Raw genomic sequence first — 25,429 nt, 5'->3', positions numbered from 1 at the left:
CCCCTCCCCTGCAGGTACGCTCAGCTGTGAGGAAGAGGTGGCACCGCTGGCAGGACCATCACTCCCTCCGAGTCCCCGTGGCCCGGGCCATGTCCATCCCCACATCGCCCACGCGGATCAGCTTCCACAGCATCAAGCAGACGGCCGCTGTATGACCTCTGAGTGCCCCCATCTCGCCCATCACTTGACCACCAGAACAGCATCCCCATTTTCCTCCAGCACCTTTCTCTGGGTTCTTCCAGCCATGCAGGCCCTGGTGGGGGCAGAGAGAAGGGAAGCACAAGGGGGGGTCTCAGGAACCAGGGCCGGCAGGGCCCCAAGTCTCAGTGCGAGAGGGAGCCGAGCTGAGAAGTCACAGGAACCCCCAGAGACAAGCAGGTCACAGATCTTCAGGCATTGCCCACACCAGCCTCCGGCTGGATCCTTACTGTCACCCTGTTATAAGACGAAGAACTGAGGCCCAGAGCCAGGAAGGGCTTTCATGACAGACCAGGGGCTCCTCTGCCCCCACTCACAGCTAAGGGTCTTCCCACCAGCTGCAGGGTGATGGCTGGCCCGTCCAAGCCTTCTGCCTCTGCGTTCAGTTGCGCCCCCTGCAGTTGGAGGGAGGCACAGCAGCTGAAGAGATGAATTCCGCTGGCTTCATCCCAGGGACTCACAACCTAGGGAAGCCTCACCTACCCCCCACCCTTGCCCCTATCCTCCTGCCCCTCGGGCTCTTAGAAGGATGTGCTGCCTCCTTTCCTGAGGGGCGTCTTCTCATCCTGGTCCACAGATTCAGAGCCTGGGGGAGGGGCAGGTGAGGAGGAAGATGCTGCCAGGATGGCACAGACTCAGACCAACCAGATACGCAGTACAGGACGAAACGGGAGGAGAAGTCTGGGGGGTGAGTTGGGAGAAGGAGTAGGGTAGAAAGAGCAGAAACCAAAGTTCGACTCTGGTGACTGGAACTAATCCCTCAGCCCCCACCTGAGGCTGGGCTTCAGTCTCCCCTTCAGAAACATCTGTGCTATCTGAAAAATAAACCATGCTGTTGTGGAAACGCAGCCTCCCCTCAGGGGAAGGGGTGCTGTGGGCCAAGGGTGGTGGGCCGGGCCCACCCTCATTTGCAGAGACTCTCGCCCTGGCCTGGGGCCCCTCTCCACCAATGCCTGTGGGTCTGTCCCTTGTGTTCACCCAGGCCAGTGTCTGCCCTTCCTGCTAACGTGAAGGCAGTTTAATTCAGCATGAAGGAGAGGTTCATCCCAGCAGGCTGCAGCCTGTTCTTGTTTCCTGTTCTGGAGTCTTGAGCGAGGTATAGAGCTGGCCCCTGCCGTCTCCATGGGTAATGACCACGGCTGGCTCCCTCTTGGCCTCCATCTGCCCTTCCCTCCAGGAGAGGGTGGGAGTCAAAGAGCAGAAAGAGCCATCAGGCTGGGGTTTGAAAGAGCTTTTGCTCTTGGTACACCGCTCCCCCCCCATATTTTTAACATTATGTATCTCATCTTGCACATTTTTAAGTTGGCATCTAATATTTTTCACATGAATTTTAAAACTTGTGAAGAATGTGATTTTTGGCATTTGGTAAATATTTACATTTTAAAATAAAACTACCACAATACTTTACAATACATCATCTGAAATCCAAACAGTGGTGATTTAATACTCTCATCTATTAAAAAAAAAAAAATGCAACCTGCTCTTCCTTAACAACTGGAAATTTTAGGATGTTCCTTTTCTCTTGAAACTTGTACTTTCATCCCATTCCCCCTACAGTATTTCTTAGTAATGCAGCATTTTTTATGGTTGAAAGTTTATTTCTCACCTTATCATACTTCTCTGCCACAAATAAATATTTAGAAATTAGAATTGAAATAACTTCCTATGACAAAACATTCTAAGGGTTTTTTTTAAAAAAAGTCTTCTAGATTGAGTTATTACAACTGATTTTTAACATAAAATATAATATACAAGTGATTGAAACAATATAGATGTCTAAAATTTTTTATAAGTAATTGCTGAACCTAGAAAGGAAAATATTGAAAACACATCTTAGTGAAACAAATAAGAAATTATTTGTGAATCTGTGGATGCATCAGGATCCAGCCTCTTTATTTTCTTCCATTTTTATAGCTCTAGATGCTGAGAAGCCTTTCACACAAATAAGTATAATAGATGTCACCCAATTCTCTGAACTCTTTTTGACATGTGTGCCAAAAATTGCACAGTGATTTATCATCAAAGGTGATCTGTCAGCTGGCCACATGATTAAGTCCTCTAAATGAGGCTGCGAAAAATGAAATGAACAACCTCAAACTTGTCAAGGGCTTTGCTGTGTGGAGAATATGCTTTTTGGGTGGTTCACCCAGAGCACCTGGACTTCCTCCGGCGCTGGGGCTGGGAGGGGTGGGGTTAAGCCCCGGGAGGTGCTCGAATGAGAGGTAGGAGGGGGACGCTCTGCTTCACACGTGTGCAGTAGAGAGAGGTGGGGGGCCCTGACTCCCAGGTGCAGAGGGAGGTCTTGGAAAGTCTCCCTGCGCCCTCAGAGGTGACACGATGGCTGCTTCCATCGTGGGCCCTCGCAGAGCAAGGAGCAGCAAATGACTCAGGCCCAAGAGGCCACTTGGAGAGCCCTGCTGCTGGAGGAGCTGAGTGTTCGTAAGAGCAGCGCGGAGAACTCGGGCAGCTGCAGATGCACAGTGCCATGCCCCAGCCGCTCATTATCCCGCCAGCCTGCTCCCTGGAGGGCCTGCCCTGGAGCGCCCCCGGAGTCGCTAACACTTGTGCAGCAAGGTCAGCCAGAGGGACCGTTTGACTCAGCTCCCTCGGCAGTTTGGAGAGGCCCCTCTGCGGTCCTGTGCTGACCCTGCAGCCCCTCATTACCGGGGCTCCTGGTCACGGCTCCAGTGAGCTCTGACTTGAAATGCCACCAGAGCCATTAGGCCCCGTCTCTGGGTCCCCCGCTCATTAACTTCGTTCAGCCCCTGTTCCTCGCAGCCAAGCCCATCCTTTTTAGCATCTACTTTAGTGTAGACAGCCCCTTGTCTGCTGGCCTTCCTGGAAAGCAGCCTCATTAGCAGGCTCACATTTTGAGCAGGCAAGTTTCCAGACCCCTGTGCCCTTAGGCACTCCTGTTTAACCCTTTCACCTCCCCGATTTATAAAGCTAGGAAAGACTTGAGACCACAATGGCAGTCCTCACACCAGGCTTCTGGCTCTCCTGCCTGTCAGAGACCACAGGCAGAGCCCTATCCCCAGCATGGCTGCCACCTCCTGGCTCATCATCACAGTGAGGTCACAGAGTGCCTCCTGGGGTATGAGCCAGTAATGACACATATGCCAGCAATCGTGGCAGGTGATGGTGGCAAGTGAAAGGCAGGTCTGACATTTCCCTCCTGGGAGGGTCTGTTTAGAAGCCTCCAGACCCCTGGTTTCCAGTGGAGGACAGCAACTAGCCGAACAACAGAAAAGGGACTTCAGGTGGAGATAAGATGCAGACATGGAGTACCAGCAGGTGGACTTACACAGAGCTGGAACACACAGAAGCTCACAGGCATGGAGGCAGACACTCCTGAGGCCACAAAGGGAGGCCCAGGTGGACAGAGAAACAGCTAGGGGTGTGCAGAGGAGGACCCAGACACTGGACGCACACCTGTTCATCAGCCAGTCATTCCTCATTTAGTGAGCACCACTGTGTACCCAGTGTGGAAGCAACACAATAAATTAGACAAGCTTCCCATTGCAAGAAACTCAAAATCTAGTTGAGAAGAAACAGCTCCCAAACAGTACAAAGGGTAAAATCAGGAAGCAGCACTGGTGCTCTGCATCACGTTTGTCTGAGTACATGGTAGGAGTCACAATGCTGCTTGGATAAATGAATGAGAGCCAGATGTACAGAAACTTCCAAGTGTTAACCACTGCACTTTGAAAAGAGAACCCGAGGAGAAGGAACCCTCTGAGGCTGAGTCCAAGTCCAGTCTGGATATCTGCTTTGACAGACCCACGAGGGGGGCGAGGAGGGAGGTGCTAATCTAACTCCGGAAGATAATCAGCGTTGAGCCTCTGTGGTGAATAAAACAAAGTAATTAATTGTGATTCTTAATTAGCTCTGCAGGGCACTGAGTAAGGCCCCCTCTGGTTCCTGGAGGCCTGACAGCGATTAACAGTCTGGATCATGGATCCCCATGGAGGCTCCTTTGCCCACGCAGGCAGAGAAATTCAAAGACCTGTCACTTCTCCCTGCCTCCTCCAGTTCCGGCCTCCTGTTCTCTGGGGAAGATTAGTGGCAGGCCCGCAAGCAACCCTGCAGCTGCCTCCTCACTTTCTTATTCTTTCAGCTCAGCCCAAGTACCTCGTCCTTTCAGGGTTTTCCAAAGGGTGCACTATGGGGTCTGTGTCACTAGTTCCTGAGCAAATGAACTTTCCCAGCCCTGGATCTCCAGACCCAGCTCTTTCCTCTACCTGACAGATTCTGGGCTCTCCTTGCACCATCAACATGCAGACTTGAATGTTAAAGTCTGCATCTGAAGGAATGAGAAGAAAGTCCTTCCTTGGAAATGTGATGGATTCTTTTCCCTAGAAAAATTACAAATGTATAACACACAAACATATAGTGTATTCAATAGTGCATGTCTCTACAAATGCTCACAGGAACCATGGATCCAAGTTTAAAAGCCCCTGACCTCAGGATAAAATTACAATGCTCTAATTTAGCTAGTGGGTTTCCTAGGTGGTTCAGTGGTAAATAATCCACCTGCCAATATAAGAGACTCAGGAGACATAGGTTAAATCCCTGGGTGGGGAAAGATTCCCTTGGAATGGGAAATGGCAACCCATTCCAGGGCTCTTGCCTGGAGAATCCCATGGACAGAGAAGCCTAGTGGGCTACAGTCCATAGGGTCGCAAAGTCAGACATGACTGAGCATACACACACAGCAGCATGCACAATTTAGCTAAAAAAGAATTCCCTGCGTTGATGGTGTGGGTTAGAAGCACAAGGGCACTTAAAGTCACACAGGTTTCTGAGCCCACTCCAGACCTCCCAAAATATGGAGAGTGGAAATTCACACTTCTAACAGCCATCCTCACATAGAAGGGCCCTGGGAGCCACCAGCATACACGGCTATTCTTGGCTGTATCTCCCCACTGTGCCGGCCTCTTCAGGCAGTGGGCAGCTCCTCAATCACAGGCCCCTCCTTGGTGTCAGGTTGGGTCATTAAGGGTGTGAGGGCAGGGCCTTGTCTGCCCCAGCCCTGAATTGTCATTACCCAGGGAAATGTCAGGGTTTCAAGAGAGATTTCATTTGAACTAAGGATTCCAAAAGGATGAATCTGAAAACCACTGAATTTACACAATTTTAGTCCCTTGGTAAGGGGCTTCCCTCATAGCTCAGTTGGTAAAGAATCTGCCTGCAATGCAGGAGACCCAGGTTCGATTCCTGGGTCAGGAAGATCCCCTGGAGAGGGAAATGGCAACCCACTCCAATATTCTTGTCTGGAAAATCCCATGGACAGAGGAGCCTGGCAGGCTACAGCTCATGGGGTCACAAGAGTCGGACACAACTTAACGACTAAACCACCACCACCCTTGGTAAGATCTACTCGGAGGCTTCAGGGTTTTTGCAGTGTGGGAAAGATGCGTGTTTTAAGCTGAGTCAGTCAGTCAGTTAGTTCAATCATTCAGTCATGTCAGACTCTTTGCGACCCCACAGACTGCAGCAGGTCAGGCTTCCCTGTCCGTCACCAACTCCTGGAGCTTGCTCAAACTCATGTTCATTGAGTCAGTGATGCCATCCAACCATCTCATCCTCTGTCATCATCCCTTCTCCTCCTGCCTTCAATCTTACCCAGCATCAGGTCTTTTCCAGTGAGTCAGTTCTTCACATCAGGTGGCCAAAGTATTGGAACTTCAGCTTCAGCATCAGTCCTTCCAACGAATATTCAGGACTGATTTCCTTTAGGATGGACTGGTTTGATCTCCTTGCAGTCCAAGGGACTCTCAAGAGTCTTCTCCAACGCCACAGTTCAAAAGCATCAATTCTTTGGCGCTCAGCTTTCTTTATGGTCCAACTCTCACATCCATACATGACTACTGGAAAAACCATAGCTTTGATTAGATGGACCTTTGTCGGCAAAGTAATGTTACAGTAGTAATGTAATTAAAGCTGAGACTTAAGTTATATATGTATTTCTGGGCTAGTCATTTCGGAGTAAGCCAGTTTTTACACCAAAATACTGAATGTGGCAGCTGCCCTGGAGAAGATGCTTTCAGAAGTCATTCAAATATTTCTTGAGCACCTACTGAATGCTAGGCACTTCTCTGGGCACAACAGAGGATATAGACTTAAATGAGGCAGATTCAAATTCTTGTCCTCATGAAATTGTTGACTTAAAAAAGTGCACAATGTGACAGTTGTGAGTCAAGTTTTATTTAGGGCAAAATGGACTACAGCCCAGGAGATAGCTCTTAGAAACTGCTTCAAAGAGGAAGGTCAGTATATATGTGATTTTGGTGAAGGGGGAGCACATGCAATCAGGCACATATTTTTTGCAGAAGTTTCTGCAAGTCACATGAAGGTTACTGCTAATCACAAGGAACAGACATCACCATGAGGGATTTTAGTGCTTTTCTAGATATGAGGAGATACAAGAATTGGGCTCTTAAAACTGGCTCCTGAGAACATCTAACTATCTGAAGACTTGTCCTGCCAGTTCTCCCCAGGGTGTGCCTCATTTCTGCTGTCTCCCCTGAATTCCTTCAGGGGGTGTTGAAAACCAGCAGCTGCAGCAGCACGTGATCTAATCCTTGTAGAAGCAAGTGCAATTTGTAGTTGATAAAGTTTATATTCCAATGGGGACACTGAAAATTAAACAGACAAAGAAGCAAAGTATATTATCGAGTGTTAACCACGAAAGAGAAAAGGAGAACAAGGAGGAGAGTATGACATGTGTATGGATCTGATGTTCTGAGGAGGGAGGCAGGGTGTTGCTCAGTGTTGAAACTGTAGGTGAAATGGCTGAGGGAGGGTTCATGGGGGTGACGACTGAACAAGGTCTTGAAGGAGGTGAGGGAGAAGATGTGAGGGTTGAGATGAAAAGCACTGCAGGCAGATGAGCAGCGAGGGCCAAGGAACTGCTTCTAGATGTGCTGGGGCAACAAGACAGTGGGCTGTGTATGTAAGTGTCCTTGCTGGGGAGAGGGGAGAGGGGCTTCACGCAGGTGTTATTCTTTAGTGAGAAGAAAAGCCACTGAGTTTTTAGAGTGAATGGGACCACTCTGACTACCGGGTGTAAATAGATTGTGATGGGGTACAGGTACAGCAAAGAGTTCATGTAAGAGCCCAGTAGACCAGGTGGGAGATGGCCTGGTGCCTTGGACCAGGGTGGTGGCTCGATTCTGAAAATCTAGTGAAGGTGGATTTGATGTCCTCGATGTGGCATGGATGAGAAAGAGAAGTCAAGGCTGGCATCCATTGTTACTAACCCAGAGGACAGATTAATGGAGTGGATCAGTGGACCAGCGCAAGCCTGCTTCAGAATTCTTTTTAGCAAGATAGAAGATCTGGCCTCAGTTTTAAAATGAATGTTCATAAAGATTTTTAAAAGCTTGTCAGTGCTTTTTTTTTTCTTTCCCATAATCTCATCGTGCTTAATCTCACTATCAATTAACTCATCCTCAGATGCAGAACAGTGGATTTTGATGAGCCAAAAAAGGTTTCAATTAGTCTAAATTGTTTCAGTTAGCATAACTGCTTCTGCACTAATTGTTGGTGATTGAGTTTTAAGACCCAGCAAATGTAGACACTGCCTGGAAAAACGCTCCTGGGGCTCATGTCTGCGCCAAGTCCTTAAAGTTGAAAGAGGAGGGTAGAAAGCATTGGCTCCCAAAGAGGAAGGGCTCTCTTGTCCCAGTCGCAAGCTCCTGAAACTTCCATGAGGTTCAGGTTCAGACTGTGGCCTGGGATGGAAGTATGAGGGTTAGAGAAAGGCTGTCATTGTTAGATTCTCAGAGTCAGGACCAGAGTACACTTGACTTGGCTTCCGGCACAAAACTCACAGCTACACCCACCCTCATTCAGCAAGATCACGGGTCCTGAAATAAAGTCACCTGGGAAAACTGCAGTCCATTGCTCAGTTCCCCAGCCCCACACCTGCTTGTCTAATTGTCTCACTGGATACAAGTTTCTTATAAATACATACTCTCAAAGGGAAACCCTTTAAGGAGAGCAAGCAGTCCAGCATTTCCTATGGCCAAGAAAGTGCACAGTGGTGCAAAAGTAGGGAAAACACTACAAGAAACAAAAGCAATGACAGCCCCTTTGAGGGATCCCTTAGGGCTCACCTTGACTACATTGTCCCTGTCCCCCAACACACACAATCCACAGAGTCTGGGCTCCCACAAGGGCAGACAGCCAGTGCACATTTGCTCATGTGAACAGGCCCCCTTCTCTGAAAATCCAACAGCACGTGACCCAGGACTAGATTTCTCCATCTAGCATTCACAGCAGTAGTTCTGCAGTCTTCTCTCTAGCCAAGTTGGAGTGGATTCAGATTTTGAAAATAAGAAATCAACCTTTTTTCAATTAACACAAGAACCACACCATACCCTACCCCCAACCCCCTAGGCCCAAGACAGGTTCTTCTGCCTAAAGTTCTGCTGATGGACGATTTTTTTCTTCTTATTTCTTTCCAAATGAGGACATAGCTTCTTTAGTAGTAAAGGACTGTCAGCTCTAGGTTAGACACATTGCCCACCACAACACTGCCTGCGTGTCTGAGTCCATTTACCTGTGGACAAGTCTGCCTCCAGAGTCAATGCTTTACTGTGATAATATCTCACCAGCAGGAAATGACATTGAGCAGGAAAACGAGAATGGTCACAGATTCTGAACCCAAGTATCAACCAGCACAGAGAAGTCAGGCCAAGGACAGATGCCTCCCACTCAGCCACCTCTGCTGGTGACCCCGAGGAGTAAAGGAGAAAGTTTTACTTAGTCGTTTATGGACCGACTTACTAAAATCTGAAATCATTCTGTTAAATCAGGTTTCAGAAAAGGAAATGAATTCTCAAGGAGAGCAGAAAAAGGACTGAGTGATTCAGGTGACAGCTCTCCGCTCTTTAAGCTAGAGCCTCTCATGTTTCCTGCGTAATAACTCTCTCAGCCCTCCTCACAGCCCCGGACAGCAGACAGCTATGCCTACTTTGTGCTCTAGCTGCTGGACCGATGGCCCAGATCTGACACACGTCCTAACCTGGGCAAAGAGTCTTAAATGGCTGTGCAGATGATGTCCAAATGGTTTTGGTAAATCTACATATTGAGGTACACAGGAGAGCTGTGAATCTCCTGATGCTAAGTAAGAATTGTGTTTTGTGGTAAATACCCCAAATGGGCAAATGTTGACCAGTGGACAAGAGATTAAAGTAGAAAGATGAGCAAGGGGGAGAGAAAGAGAAAGAGATGGGCGGAGGCGGAGTAGAGGAAAATTTGAGCTTGATAGAGTATTAAGCAAAACTGATGGTTGAGGACAGAAATGGGTTTGTGGAGACAGAAAATATCAATGCTGTAGTCTACCACTGAGCCCGTGAGTTTTCCTGCCTCTTCCTTCCCTCATCGTCATCTCTAGTGCTGGCAACACCCTCCTCAAAGAGATAGCTACAGGCACAGCTTCTCATGAAGTTAAGTCATGGCTGAGAAGGCTAGACTTCCTAACCTGGCTAAGAATCTGCATTCACAAACTCCAAAGTGTGGGACAAGAAGGAAAGGTCCTGAGCTGTAGGGCCAGGGTTATATACAAGTAAGCATCTCCCAACAGCAACAGACTGTTCGGAACTGTGTTACTAAGTAACTGAGTGCTCAGATGCTAAAGAATCCACCTGCAATACAGGAGACCTGGGTTCGATCCCTGGGTCGGGAAGATCCCCTGGAGAAGGAAATGGGAACCCACTCCTGTATTCTTGCCTGGAGAATCCCATGGACTAAGGACCCTGGTGGTCTACCGTTCATGGGGTTCCAAAGGGTCAGACATGAATGAGCATCTAACACTTTCACTCTTTCTTCTTTTTTAAAGGACAGTAATATTTAAATTACTGTAAGGGTGAAAAGAGAACACAAAGGACCTCTCTTAGAATAGAGCCTGGCACGTGATAGGCACACAGCAAACGTACCATTCTCCCTGGAAACAGTGAGCTCCAACCACTGAAGTCCTGAAGGGATATCGGGCAGAGGAGAGGCCTGAACCTGCAACACTGGACAAGGGAAGCTGGATATGAGCCGTGGAGGGTTCATGACAGCACGTTTACTGACATCTCACCGGAGCAACATAAAACAATTCCTGCTAAATTCATCTTTTCTGGAAACTTTGGTATTTTTAATGACAACTTTTAACCTGTGGTCAGTAAAAATTTTGTTCAGAAGAACATAAAACAATGCCTGCTAAATTCATCTTTTCTGGAAATTTTGGTATGTTTAATGACAACTTTTAACCTGTTGTCAGTAAAAATTTTGTTCAGAAGATGCTTCCCCACTCTGGAGTGGGGCGGGAGGGGGCAGGGCTCAGCCTTTTTTATGGCTTGAGCTGAAGTATCTGTTTTAGCAGAGGTTTTCCTAAGGGGCTTTTGAAATTTTGCTGTCTGAACTTCAAAACTCAGTAAATTGGTTTGAATGGTGCATATACATGAGCATTTTTCAAAGTTCCAGTGATTCCAGTGTGCAGGCAGGGTTGAGAACTACTGTCCTAACTCTTTCACTGCTGCAAAAGGTTTAAAAAGATGTATCCTTAATCATGCAAGAAAGGTATACCATCGCAACTGGGAGAACAGAAGTCACCAGCACCAGAAAATCTCCTGGCAAGAGGGCAGGGCCATAGGCTACAGCTCTCAGGCATTTTCTGGTAACGCTCCCAAATAATAACCCAATTTCCAGAAGAGCCATTAATCCTTTCCACATGATCCTAACACAATTACTGCCTAGACGCAGCCCAATAACCAAGATTTATTGAAGAGACAGGCAAATTTTGAGGCACAACAAACTTATTCATCCATCCACATGCTGAATCTTCAACTAAACTTCTTTGGGGTGAACAAATGCCGAGCAAACAAAACCTGCCTTACACATAGTCGGACTGTCAGCAAAGATGCTGGTGCAAGGCTGTGTAACATGATTGATGCTATCTGAACCTCTTCATCCTAGCCCCACCCAAGAGATGCAGATTAATAGTTATCTCCAGTGATAGGAGGTTAATTTAAGTGCAGCTGCATCCAGAGATAATTTGGATTTATTTTTGGTTTATTTGGTTCTCTCGTGAATAGACTCCACTGGGTAAGACAGTCACTATCATTAGCCCAAGTTTATATTGGTTAAGGGATTAATAAATAAGGGTCTAGAATGAACCTATCAAGGGATTTGACAAAATAATTTTTCAAATTGTTATCACAAAGACCTTTGAACATCTAACATGTCTAGTACCATCTCACCTGACTAGTAGGATCATTTATTTATATGACTTCACAATGAATTCTGGTACACTCTATATTCAGTATTTTACTATTATGTGCCATTAAGCAGTATTAAGGTTCTGGACTCCTGCAGAATTCAGGCACCAACCACCTTTCTAGACATAACTCATACTTGTCTGAACATCCTGAATTCAACCTAAGTTTTTAAGAAACTACTGTTTTCTTAATGTACATTCCATGGAAATCAGTTAGATTGTCACCCTTCTTCCTATTTTTGAGAAGAATGGAGAACAGGTGTGACTTCTGGGACAGTGCTACTTAGCCAGCTCCCGAGATAGCTCACAGTTTGATACAAATGCATTAATAATAATGGACTGCATAGCACATCAAGTCAGAAAGTCCCTGGCTTACACATTGGACTTGAACAGAAGAGAGGAGTTATACACACACAAGTCTTTGGTGTGTAGAGCCTCTTTAGAAAACAGCTCTTCCCCTGCCTGCTTAAAAGCAAGCATATGACAGATAGAACCATCGGCTATTGACCCAGCTTCCCCACACAGGTAATCAATCACTATACAGGCAGTAGGGGCTCTATGGGGAGAAATTGTGCATTGCACCTAGAAGAAAGACCAGAGAAAGCAGGGCTTGTAGAATTCACATCCACCATCTAAGTCATGACAAATGTGTTTGCCAATGAAAAGTGAAGAGAGCTTTGGTTCCAATCCTTTTATGATCCAAAGTAGATAAATCTACATGTTTATTTTTCCTATTAAGGAGTTCTTAATGCCTGAGGTTGTGGTGATTGACTAGGGAGGTGCTCACTGTGAAAAGTTAAATAAATGTTTAGTAAAGACAACTGCCCCCCTACACCCCTGTCCCAGCCCCAATGTGAGAATGCTAAAATACACACCAAGTTAAGAGCTATAAGGGGTGAAAAAAATCCTTAGAAAATAAAAACTCAGTTTATTTAAAAGCTAGTTGCTTCTCATTTAATAATGAATACTTTAAAAAGAATAGGTTAGAAGAGACATAAGCATCAGTGAAATGATTTCTTCCCCAGGGGTTTGTTCAAAATCAAGACTCATGCAAAGTCTATTTACTGACTACCTACTGTGTGCAGCACTGTGGTAGGCACCATTGGAGAAGAGATAAAGATGAGAGAATCCCAGTGGAATTCTTCAATTGCTCTTCATTCTCCAGACAAGGAAAACATTCTGGATATGGCACATCCCCTCCCTTCTACTGTCTGAGAGGATGATGGGAGGCTAGACAGTCTTAACGCAGCAAATAAAGAGCTGGTCAAGCTCACATACTTGAATTGTTTCCTAACAAATGAACAAATGTGTTCTGACTCTATACAAAAAACATCATAGAGGTGAAGCCCCTCAAAAGCTGAGCCAAAAACTACTAGGCTAAAATCAAGACACTGCGACGGTTGAGAAGTGCTAAGTCAAGACACGGCAGGTGGGGTTCCTCTAGCATCAGGAGTTCAGCAATTTCCAGGGCTATCTGGGAAGCCAAGTACAAGCCCGCCTTAGAGTTTAAATAGATGGTTTCTGTCGACACACCCCTCCTGGACACTCTGAAGAGCACAGCGTCATCAGGGTATTGGGGTTAGCAGCCCTGACCCCCACCCCAGCAAGTCTCTTCCTTCCCCACTGCTTCTGCAGCCTCCTCCACACCTCCACACCTCCCAGAAGCCAGTCCCGTACTCAAGAGACTGCTGCCTCTTCAGCACAATGCATCGCCTCAGAAAAAGAGAGCAGAAAAGGCAAATCCACAGAGACAGAAAACAGGTAAGTGGCTGCCTGGGGCTGGAACGCCCCAAGAGATTTCTTTTAGGAGGATGGAAATGTTCTAAAACTGGATGGTGGTATGGCCGTTGCACAACTCTGTAAATACACTAAACGTCACCAGTTTGTTTAAGTAAATTTTACGGTCTTATGAATAAAGTCAAGTGTAAGGTGTATTCACTGTTTCACGTTAAGTCATGGGTGTCTCCCCAAGGTAGGAAAAGTAGCAGAAACAAGAGCATGTAGGTTACAAATCTGTTCAGAATTCCTTCAACTTTAATCGTGGGAGTAAGATCAGGCAGCCACTGAGGATAAAATGTAGTCCTGGGGAGGAACTGAGATGCTGCTTTTTTTTTTTTACAAAGTGGACATGATAAGAGTTATTCTTTTATTAGAACAAATGGTCAAAAGTTGCCAAAACTGCTCTCATTCTTCGATTGCTTCTTTTTTCCCAGTTTCTTGACCTTCAAAGACAGGATATCTGGCCTCCACATCCGCCCACATGATGCTGCCATTGGCCAGATCGCGGACAACACTGGGCAGTTCAGAGACCTGGGGTAAAAGAAAAGAGAAGTCCCAGAATCAACCAACTGGATTAGGCTGTCAAAAAAAAGGATTCACCCTGCACTCAGGAAACAACATAGTCGAGTCCGTGTCTACACAGTGACAGGATCCCTCCAAAAACTGGTCCCTACGGTGTGTTTCTAAGTAACTCCCACTGAAGCCTCTTTACCTAGTTATGCTTGCCTCCCTCCCAGGCTGGGGTCCTGCTCTTCCTCCACCCCAGAAGCCCTGCCAGCTCCCCTGGGCATCCCCAATTCCCCACAGAGCCTTTCCTAGTCATTCCAAACCTCCAGGCTACCTGAAGTTACTTCATATGTATTAAATTCAACTCTTAGAACCATGGTCAGATAGTAACAGGAGTGAAGGGAGACAGGAAACTGGAGAGCCCCTAAGGAAGGGGCCAGCTGATCATCAGCCAGAACCAACGGTGGCCACCACACAGCAGGGGTTCTCAAACCTGAGTGACCAACCATAGGGATCATCTGGGAGGCTTGCTTCCTTTTTTAAAGATTTTTTTTTTTTGATGTGGACCATTTTTAATGTTTTTATTGAATCTGTTATAATGTTATTGCTGTTTTCTGTTTTTGGTGTTTTGGCCGTGAGGCATGTGGGATCTGAGCTTTCTGACCAGGGATCAAGCCTGCACCCCTGCATTGGAAGTGCAGGGTCTTCACCACTGGGCTGCCAGGCAAGTCCCTGGCGGGCTTGTTACAACAGTTCTGCCCGCCCTCTCTCTCCCTCCAAACCCCAGCTCCATCCCAGTTTCTGACTTAGCAGGTCTGGGGTGGAGATTTCTCTTCCCTAACAAGTTCCCAGGTGATGCAGATGCTGCTGGTCCAGGGACCACACTCTGAGAAGCCCCTGCCTGACAGGAATATAGGTTCAGAGTAGCCAGATCTGGTACTGTAAAAAGAAGAGCCAGAAATCTGTGACCTCTATAGTAGACTGAAAATTCCCTTGGGAAAAAGCAGTCTTTCACTTCTGTTTTCCATATTACAAACTCTCAGTAACAAGCAGAGCAAATGAAAGGCACTCTAAATACAAACTTGCTCAACATAAACTAGTCAGGCAGCTGTCAAAGAGGTCACTCTTTCCTTTCCCTCCTGTACTTTTCCCATCTCCATGGTTCCCTTCCCATCAAGTAAAATTACTGACATATTATTCACTGTTTTGAATTGATTAGCATGAAGAAGTTTATACATACTCGTGTGTATACTTATATGGAAATATAAAAATAAAACTGTCTAAGCCCCGCAAAGCCTGCCAATAAAACTATGGCAACAACCACTTGCGATCATATTTCTCTTGCTCAAATAAACAATCATAAATGCAAACTGTCAGAGAATGAGCCCAGAGTGATACAAATGGCTGTAAAATATTAGAGAAGTGTTAATGAATATTTTCATAATTAAGCCTAGGGGATTCGGGAAATCTGTGCTCTGTCTGATACAAACTTAATGATTAAAATGAAAAAGACAAAAACAAGAAGGGATGCATAAACACAACAAAATCGATCTCAGCTCGGAAAGAACCCAGTACGCATTTTTAAGACTACAAATGCCAAAGCGAAGGCAGTCACCTCTGCTCTGATCTGCCGCATGGAGTCTCGGTCCCGCAAAGTGGCTGTGTGAGGGGTTTTGTTCACTGTATCGAAGTCAATGGTTATGCCGAAAGCCACCCCAATCTCATCAGTCCTGGCATAGCGTCTCCCGATGGATCCCGAGGAATCATCCACTTTGTGAGAGATGCCATGCCTGGTCAAGGCCTCCGCTACCCAAAATAAATTCAGTAAATTAAAAAAGTCATATGAACTCAGGAAACTTATAACAGGAGCTAACACAAAAGAGCAAGAAGCTGCAGCTGCAAGAGACAGAAAAATTCCCAAAGTTTAAGTCCTTGCTGGAGCCCAAACCCTCACTCATCCGGATTTCTCATTCGGCTGCAGGGGCACAAGCAGCCAAGGTGAGGAGACCAGCATGGCCCCGAGCAGCTCAGTGGATGCCTCCCATCTCCCAGCTCTGAAACGTGTGGGCCCCACCAGATGGCCACAAAGATCCCTTCCAGTGCTGTGAGTCCAGCGGCTGCAGATTCACAGAGTAGTCACCCACCACTGGGTATCCCCTGACGATGTGACCGGCCGGGTCAGCAGGAGAAGCAATATGCAATCTGACTCTTGGGTCCTACCCCAACTCATTTAAATGCTAGGAGAAAACACCCCGAGCAAGCATACTCTTTATTCAATGCTTTTTTTTTTAAGAGACACTTCCTAAAATTCAGTCTGCCTGATAGTATTCCCATGGAGATTAACCAACTGGATTTACTTACATAATTCCTTGACGAATGGCATGAACTCCTGGTTCTGGCTCAATGGAAGGACGGAACATTTGAATGGAGCTACTACGGCAGGGAAACTGAAGAACTAGATGATTTAAAAAGACATCCAAATGCGTTAGTGTATAAAGATCTAAACATTAACGTCCAAATTTCACTATCACAATACCGGAAAAGAGGATGTGAAAAAGCATCGCGATAAAACAGACAGCAGGATAACCAGAAGTAGAATCAGAAAGATTTGGCTTTCAGCTCAGAATCTGGAACAGCTCAGTGAACTCCACCTCTCTGGAACTGCTTCTGCTACTCTACCACTGTTCCTCTAGGAACACTCATAATTCACTCCTCTCCTCCTCCTGTGATAATTCCATTTAATGTGAGATAGAAGTGGGGAACTGGCTTTATAGAAAAATGGGTTTTTTTTTGTTATCTAACCAGCAATGCTTTTATACCAAATTTATAGGAAAATGGATCGAGGGACTATGTGCTAATAATTTAGAAACATTTTTGGCTTCTTACAGCCTAATAAAATTCCTCTTCATGATGAAATCTCTATGTAATTCATAAAACACTGTAACTTATTATTGCCTAGCCTTTACGAAATTTCTATTACAACTTTAGTTTAATCTCTATTATAGAGCCAAAGGAATAGCTGAAAGCTTTTTTAAAAAGCCTTTTCATTAGAAAAATAAGCAGGAAAAGTTTGAAGCAAACTTGGCCTTTAAAAAAGGGCACATTCAGTAAAGTATGGTGTCATTCCTCAGGAAGAACCATTCCTTATGTCTACATCTCTGGGGTCCAGGCTCAGGTTCCTGCTATCTGTTAATGAATGAAAAGCCACTCCTTAAATGTCAGGAAATGAAGATGTGACTTTAGGGCAGGGAATAAAAGAGTAGCTTTATTAGCTGTACATTATCAACAGTTATGTCAAACTTTTAAAAATACTGGTGCCAAGAACTCTTCGGTTCAGTTCAGTTGCTCAGTTGTGTCTGACTCTTTGCAACCCCATGGACTGCAGCGTGCCAGGCTTCCCTGTCCATCACCAACACCCGGAGCTTGCTCAAAGTCATATCCATCAAGTTGGTGATGCCATCCAACCAAGAACCAATCAGTTCATCTTGAAGGCTAAACGCTCTAGGAAAAACTACAGAGCTGATGTCCGGCATTGTGTACACACTCAACTTTAGCTGGTCATGCAGGTAAGAATGCTTCTTTCAGTTAATTTGACCTGTACAACCTTTCCTCTCTAGCATTCTTCTTCTGAGTGATCTTCCTGTAAACCTGTAGTTATATATCAAAGGAGTATAATTTCCACAACCAGACATGAGGTTGAGAAAGGTGAAATAAGCCATAATGAAAAGCTATGTGGAAGACATGGAGCAGTAATTCAAAAGCACTGGAGCCAAAAGAAAACTTGAGGGATGAAGACTTCTTAAAAACATGCAGTGTTAGGTAGGTTTGAATGCTGGGAAAGCCTACACGTCACATACTTCTGCTCAATTTATGATCTGTCAATATCCCACAATGAAATCATCTGGGTTTCTTATAAACACACACACAAAACTAGATCCTGGGGTCTCAGACCTAGTGAATCTGTATCTCTGGACTAAAACCTAGGAATTTACATCTTTACCCTCAAAATACCTCAGACAATTTCATGCAGTTTGAAAAGGTTCCTTTTAAATGCTTTACCAAAGTATAAATACAGTTTTTAAGTTTGTCCAAATTCTATAAATCATCTCCTCCTTCCCAATTTTCTAAAAACAAGTATATCCAGAAAGGAGCACTCCTCCCACTGATGCAATACAGACAGCTCTCTCAAAGTAATATGTTGTCTCAGAACTCAGATGCAACTAAAACAATGGCATCTGGAATAACCTATACATTCTAACGCACAAATGAGATAAGGAAGTGCTTTGCTTTGTAAACAGTTAAGCAAAGGTGTTAATATTCCAGTCAATAATAACTGATTGTTTCAGAGTTGTCTTAATATCACTCAGTAAATGTCATTCTCTGACATTGTAAGACAACAAACAGTACACTGTACGTGACAACTCACCGTTCTCTGTTCATCTCCCTCGCGAACTTGGAATGTATGTTCAAATACCGTATACATGATCCTGCCCAGGCCAAAAGAGGGTTCAATTACACTCGGAATAACTTCTTCCACTGCAAGAGAAACAGAAATTCAGTAAGACTCTCTTAAACCCCACATGATGCACTTCGGGTCCTCTCTAAACAATTCTAATTGGCCCTAAAAATATCTCTATTCTAGATGGATTGTGATTGACCCTGTACAGCAGGACAAAAAAATTGGAATATTCCTAAAAACTATTTCCTGGTAGAAAACATGATGCCTTTAAAGAGAAAACTGGAGATGAAAACTTTTTTTTTTTTTTTTTACCAAATTTAATTGTTTATATAGCATAAAAAATAAAACAAGATACCAGTGTATTCCTTCACCAAGTTGGTAAGCTATGAGCAATGCCTTCTGCCTCACTCATGCAGAAAGCATTGAAACTCTAGAGCTTCTGTAAGACTTTGCTAGAATTAAAAATCCACCACCACAGTTGGCAAATTTAATAAAAACAACTCCTACATACAAGTATCATGTGATTTGTGCTTTCCTTTTTATCTTACTATCTGGATGAGAACTCCTTAAGAGAGTCAGGTTACTGCTATTGTATTTCCAAGGTTCTGGGGTCAGGAGTCCCTTAGAGAAGAGTCTGCTCAGGTAACAGCAGTCAATCAAAGACCAGGGACCCCACAGCTCTTCCCATGGGTGAAACTATACTTGTGGTATACATAGGAACTGTCTTCATTATTACTCATTATTCAGAAAGGAACCATGGCTAAGCACTATCCACATCTAACTAAACTGACCCTAACCTTGAGAGCTTGTTTCAAGAGAAATGAGGTAACTGGAACCAAAAACTCACACATGAGAGTTAACATTTGAGAAATAGCCAAGGCATTTTCTGCCCATCCTTTGGTAGCATCTGAACAATGGTGAAGGACAGCTCTAAGCCAGCTGCCAGGATGTGGCTAAAAGGCCTCAGAGCATGAAGAAGGGTTCCCTTGCTCCCTCCTATCATGGCTCCGACTGTTTTTACAGCTCCCTGCAGCCTAGCAACAATGAGGCAAGCCAAAAACAAATGGAAAAGGAGGCCAGCTCGTTCGATGGGCAGTAGTGTCTCAAATACCCACTACTCTCAGTTTCCAGGGGCGTCAATTCAACCAAGAATCCTTCATACCTTCTCCAAAATACTCATTGATCAACTCACAGAATTTGTCCTACAAAAAAATAATCATATCCTTGGCTTTTAAAAAGCACGAACGACCACTAACCTAAATGACTTTTAATAAGTTAATCTGCCAGAAAAGACAGTGTGGATAAGTTCGCTCTTTTGCTTAAAAAATAAAAGAATTTTTCCTTAGAGTGAGAAAAAAAAAAGATGCTTTTAATCAAAGAGATAATCTTCATATGTGTCTTGGTCACAGAAAATATAAAGATGGCATTATAAGTTATTTTTCAATGTGAGTACAATTATGTTTTTTTTTTTTTTTAAAAAAAAAAAAAACAACAAGATAATGCCTTGAACATATTCATCAAATTTAGGGCTATAACATTAAGGATTCATTTTCTTCTTCAAATTTTCCATAAAATAGTTATGCTATGAAACTTTTTTAAAAAATGCCATTAAACAGTAATGATTTTTGTCTGCTTGTTCCTTAATTATTTTTATGAATTTACCATGTAGTGTTTTCTGGAATCTCTTCACATTGACCATATCTTTTGTCAATTGAAATGTTTTCCCTTCAGTTTCAACAGTAAATTCCCTACAATGAAACAAAGCACATATTAGTGAAAACACATAGGCCCATGCCTTAATTTAAAGGAGTTTTACAGATTACTAAACCTCTTCTCATTTTAAGTGTAATACAAATTGGTCAACAATCCAGATATAACAACTGAAGTCAAATTTATATTTTTCATAAGGAGTACCAAATATAACAGCACCAAACAGTATTTTGGGAGGCACCCAAATATGTAGCTAATCTTATAAAATTCCACAAGTGACTGAGTGACCAACTCCTTGATTTTGAGATCAAGGTAAAACCAAAGAAAATTTTTTTTAAAACTCAGTTATAGAATAATTACAATAAATTTGTCAGAAACAGGTCTGCTGGCAAAAAGACCACTGTTCTCATTACTGTCCCGACAAATGTAAAAATGACCAACTTGCCATCTTACAGAAAGAATTTTTAAAACTCCCACACTTTTTCCAAACTAAATTTTTATACTTATGCTGATGAAGATGAGCTTAAAAGAAGTTTAAAGATTCTGCTTGATATGTCTATATAAAATACTATCCCCCTCAAATCACTGACTGCTGCATGATTATATCCTGAGATATGCCCATTCCATTTCAGGTTATAAGAATTCACCTTTATAAAGCACTTCATGTAATATCTGTATTTTAGCTTATGAGGTATTTCATCACATTATGATCAATTTGGATGTGTCTGGTCTCATGAGCAGCTTGGTGCTCAGAAAAGAGAGCCCTCATGTGGTTGTCCTTGGAGCTGTATGGCTGGTACATGCTACACTGCATTCTGCTAGTTTCTAGCAGTGATAATCTCATGCATCATATGAATGATTTTCATTGATTTCTTCCAGTTTTACTATTCTGTCTGGAGTTTGTGCATTCATGTATTAAAGACTCCACATAGACAGTATCATATACGTTTTCTTGGTAAGCACAGTCTAAGTGTGGGGTATGTAACAGTTATAAAAAAGCTGAAATTAGCAAGGAGATAGTTACTATTTGAGAATAATTTTTAAAAAGCTGTCTTGTTTGTACATAAATCTGTCAGTAACCTATGTTAACTTTAATGGGATATGACGTTATTCTAGCGTAAACAGACATTAATTCTAGGAGACCAGAAATGTTTTAAAATTTTCCTATTGAAACAGATAATTTTATCTTCAACTTATAAGCATTCATCTTGCGATAGCTGACAAATACACATACTCATGCACCCGCCACAGCCCCAAAAGTTCCCCTGGGTCCCTTCTCTCTTGATCCCCTCCATTCTCACTCAACCATTGATGTGCTTTCTACTACTCTAAACTAGGTTTGTCTTTCCTAGAGTCTAGCATACAATCTTTTGTGTAAACTTCTTTCACTTAGCCTAATGTCTATGACAAGGTTTGGCAAACTTTCTGTATAGGGCTAATTATGAAATATTCAGTTATAAAATATTCAGGGTTTGCAGACCAAAAGCTGACTCCCATACTGCATTTTTTTTTTAAAAACAACTCTTTGAAAATGCCAAGTCATTCTTTGCTGGAGTGATACAAAAAATATGAAAGATGTTCCAAATGTACTTAAAAGTATATACTCTTCAGTTATTAGGTATTCTACAAACAACAAGTAGCTTGATTAATAGTGTTTATATCTTCAAACTCCTACCAATTCTTTTTTGTCTACCAATCACTGAGAGGGGTATAAAAATTTCTAACTGTACCTGTGAATTTGTCTAATTTTCCTTTCAGTTCTGTCAAGTTTGCTTTACATATCTTGAGGTGGTTTTTAGTGGCATACATGGCTAGAAATGATGTATGTTCTTGATGAATTGATCCCTTTATCATTATGAAATGCAACCTGATAATTTTGCTTGCTCTTAAGCTTCCTTTGATGTTAATAAGCCATTCCACCTTCTTGATCAACGTTTGTATAGGAAATATTTTTAAAATATTTCTTTTCCCTTTAAACTTACTTGAGTAGAGGCATACCTTGCTTTCTGTGCTTCACAAGAAGCACAGGCTTTGCACTTTTTGGCAAATTGACGGTTTGTGGCCACCCAGTGTTTGCACGTCTATCAGCACTACTTCTCCAACAGCATCCAACACTTTATGTCTCTGAGTCACATTGTGGTAACATTTGCAATATTTCAAACTTTTTCATTATTATTATGCTTGTTATAGTGATCTATAATCAGTAAAAGACTTTGATGTTACTAAAGATTTCCACTTGCTGAAGGCTCAGATAGTGGTTAGCATTTTTCAGCAATGAAATATTTCTATACTAAGGTACATTCACTATTGTTAAAAATATAATGCTATTGCACAAAAGAGTACATTATAGTGTAAATGTAACTTTTACATGCACTGCGAAACCAAAAATATTTGTGTCACTCACTTTATTGTGACAAATTTATTGCAGTGATCTGGAACCAAACCCACAGTATCTCTGAAGTATGTCTGTATTAAAACTACAATCGGTTTCCTGTAAAAATATTTAACTGGGACTCGAATTTTTTAACCAGTATGACATGGCTATTAATTTGAGTGTTTGAATCATTATATTTAAAATAACTATCAATACTGTTGAGTTGAAATCTACCATTTCCTGAGTTGTTTTCTATTTGTCTCATCTGTTCTTTGTTCATTTTTCTTCTCCTATCTTTTTCTAGAGCATTTTTTATTATTCTGTTTTAGCGCCCTTATTGTTTCTATTACAGCGCCTTTGGTTTCTGTGTGTCTTATCCAGGCAATAGCTCTAAAGTTGACTACATGTCCTTTTTGATTAAACTTAGCATATGTAATATGTGCACCTTACAAAAGTATACATATTCTTACATATTCCCAATTCTTGGCTCCCATCCTTTGGGCTACTGATAACACAAATGCTATTTATACACATTACAAATTTCACAATATACTTAATATTTTTCTCTGAACAACCCATTATCTTTTAAAGAAATTCAGAGATGTCATTTTAAATAAATGAAAGAAAATGTCACTCATATCACCCACACAGCCATCATTTCTAGAGCTCTTAGTTTCTTTGGGTAGACCTAAATTTCCACACTTCTGCCTGAAGAACTCCTTTAACATTTCTTGTAGTGTAACTCTGGCTGACAACATATCCTCTTAAGTTTTCTGTCTGAAAATATTTTCTCTTCTTTTTCCTCAAGTATTATTTTTCAAAAGACATTTCTGGCGGGTATAGGCTTTTGTCTGTAAGAACCTGAGAAGATTTCATTTTACTGTATTGTGGCTATGTACACACAATTATATTTGTGATATCACCTCTATCTAGATGTTCCATTTGGTTTTTTAAAATATGTAATTTCCATTTTCCACCTCATATGTTCATGTTTTCTCTTGTGACCTTGAGCACATGAATACTGTTTTAACATCCTTCTGTATTATTTCCATGATGCTTGTCACTTCTGAGTATTTCTTTTGATTGATTTTTCTCCTTATTTTGGATCTTTTCATGCTTTTTCATATGGCTAGAGATTTTTTATTGTTTGCCAGACATAGTAAATTTTACATTGTTTAGTGCTGAATTTTGTTGAATTCCTTTAAAGATGCTTCTCTATGGTTTTTCATTTATACTTACAACAATTATGCTCAGGACTCCAAAACTCAAAAAAAGGGTATTTACTTGAGAGATAGATGTAGTTTCTAATTACCGTGGATAAGTCTCCTTCTTTAAGAAAGTTATTAGGAGGAAAAAAGATCTTTGTAGTCCACTTCAAGTCTATTTCCAGGTCACAACGCCAAAATCTCAACAAACAATCCCTTAAAAGTAGCCAAGAGGTGGTACTCACTTGCAAAAATTTCTAAAGAAACTAATGTCCCCCTAACTTTCAAAACATGGCAAAGAGAACATAGCTGACTGGAGCCCATGTTAAAGGACACATCTTAAAACTTACCCTTTTTCACTCAGTAGTTTCTCCATTTCTGTAATGTAACACTCATCACAAATGGCAAGGTACTCCATCACCAGCTTCGCATCCTTCTTATACGCCTTACCAATTGCTCCCTTATTGGGTTCAAACTGAACAACATTAACGGTTTTGTATGAAGGGGTCAAGGAATACAAAGCTACAGAACTGCCCCAGGACTTCAAGAAATGATCCTGAGGACAAGCCTTCACCGACTTAAAACAACTACCAGTTTCCTACTGGTATCCAAGATCCTCTTTATGCTTATTTCAAGTGTATGTATGCAGATGCAGGTGTTGGAAACGGCTGAGAAAAGCTGGTCAACATCCTGAAAGATACAGAGCATTTTTCTCTCAAGGACCAAACACAGTGGGCACATGTTAGACTATAGGTAAAGAGAACAAGAAAGGAACAGTGAGATGCATAAAATGATAGGTTTAAATAAAGTGCCAAAACACCTCAGTTTATCCACAGAACAAGGTACAGTCTTGAACTTATCCATTTTCAAGATGTTTACTCCTGAGTTGCAGAAGTGACCACAAAGGATATGGGCTCTTTCAGAGGTTTCTCAGCTATGAGTGGGACTTTGGTAGCCCTCGCATGACAAGACAGGTCATAACAGGAACGGTCAGCACATCCAACAATCTCGATCCAGCCCTAAGAAGACATGATAAACATCTGTAACTCACACAAGGTTCATTCACAAATGCATGCAGATTATACATACTCATGAATAATTCAATTACAGAATTTCCACTCAACTTTTACAAATGTTTAAAATGGGTATAGTTTTATACATCAAGCAGTAGCAATCTTATAAAATATAATCCACACATGTACACAAAGTAGTCTTTTTATTTTCTGGACAGAATTATTTTGCCACATTGTGAATGTGGGGTAAACTAGTATTTGCTGGGATTTAGCTATGGAAATAAAATGTGAACTTAGACAAAACTTGTATATCTCCATCAAATTTTTGACCAGGAGTCAAAATGAATTTGGTGGAAACCACCAGTACAACACTCTGTTCCATAAAACACTTTAGCATTGATGGATTTTGGCATCTACAAGGGGTCACCGATGCAACGGACATAAACTTGGGCAAACTGGGAGATAGTGAGGGACAAGGAGGCCTGGCGTGCTGCAGTCCACGGGATTGCAAAGAGTTGGGACAGGACTAGGAGACCAAACAACCTAGCAACAACAACAAGGGGTCTTAGAACCAATGCCCCATGGATTCCAAAGGACAACTGTAATGGTTCCCCCTTGCCCATACAACTGTATTGTTAAAACTTTGGCTCAAATCATAGAATTTATACCTACAAAGTCATTACTCTCTGTGCACTTTTAAGAACTGCCAAAAAGAAGGGCATGGCTAGTTCAGAAGAGCTCTACAGTAGCAAGTAAATCACAGTCCTGGCCGGAAGTCGACCAGCCGAATTCCACAGGACACACACAACAGCACACTCCCAGATACTTCCTATCGCCGCTCACATGGAGGACCCAGGGGTCAACCAAGCTCCCTTTTGTGAGTCAGCACAGAACATGTGCACCCACAAATCTAAA

General features: G+C 42.8%; 2 protein-coding genes across 4 annotated transcripts in view; one reads left to right on the top strand and one right to left on the bottom strand.

Moving 5' to 3' along the window:
* Positions 1-1,612, top strand: part of CRHR2 (corticotropin releasing hormone receptor 2) — a 44,878-nt gene extending 43,266 nt beyond the window's left edge. For all 3 annotated transcript variants that reach the window (XM_020892500.2, XM_070468144.1, XM_070468141.1), the window contains one exon: positions 15-1,612. In XM_020892500.2, coding sequence (XP_020748159.2) covers positions 15-155 — 141 coding nt within the window. In that variant the 3' untranslated portion in view covers positions 156-1,612. The remainder of the gene's footprint in view (positions 1-14) is intronic.
* Positions 1,613-13,479: 11,867 nt separating this feature from the next.
* GARS1 (glycyl-tRNA synthetase 1) overlaps positions 13,480-25,429 on the bottom strand; it is a 42,263-nt gene continuing 30,313 nt past the window's right edge. Inside the window, exons 11-17 of the mRNA XM_070468121.1 lie at positions 24,408-24,520; positions 23,852-23,992; positions 19,875-19,960; positions 18,180-18,289; positions 16,115-16,208; positions 15,369-15,559; positions 13,480-13,777 (exon numbers count right to left, since the gene is read on the bottom strand). Of these exons, the coding sequence (XP_070324222.1) occupies positions 13,652-13,777; positions 15,369-15,559; positions 16,115-16,208; positions 18,180-18,289; positions 19,875-19,960; positions 23,852-23,992; positions 24,408-24,520 (861 nt within the window). The 3' untranslated portion in view covers positions 13,480-13,651. The remainder of the gene's footprint in view (positions 13,778-15,368; positions 15,560-16,114; positions 16,209-18,179; positions 18,290-19,874; positions 19,961-23,851; positions 23,993-24,407; positions 24,521-25,429) is intronic.

This window comes from Odocoileus virginianus, chromosome 1 (assembly GCF_023699985.2).
Source record: "Odocoileus virginianus isolate 20LAN1187 ecotype Illinois chromosome 1, Ovbor_1.2, whole genome shotgun sequence".
Taxonomy (NCBI): Eukaryota; Metazoa; Chordata; class Mammalia; order Artiodactyla; family Cervidae; genus Odocoileus; species Odocoileus virginianus.
Note: the sequence above shows the minus strand (reverse complement) of the source record. Positions and strands in the feature narration are given on the sequence as shown.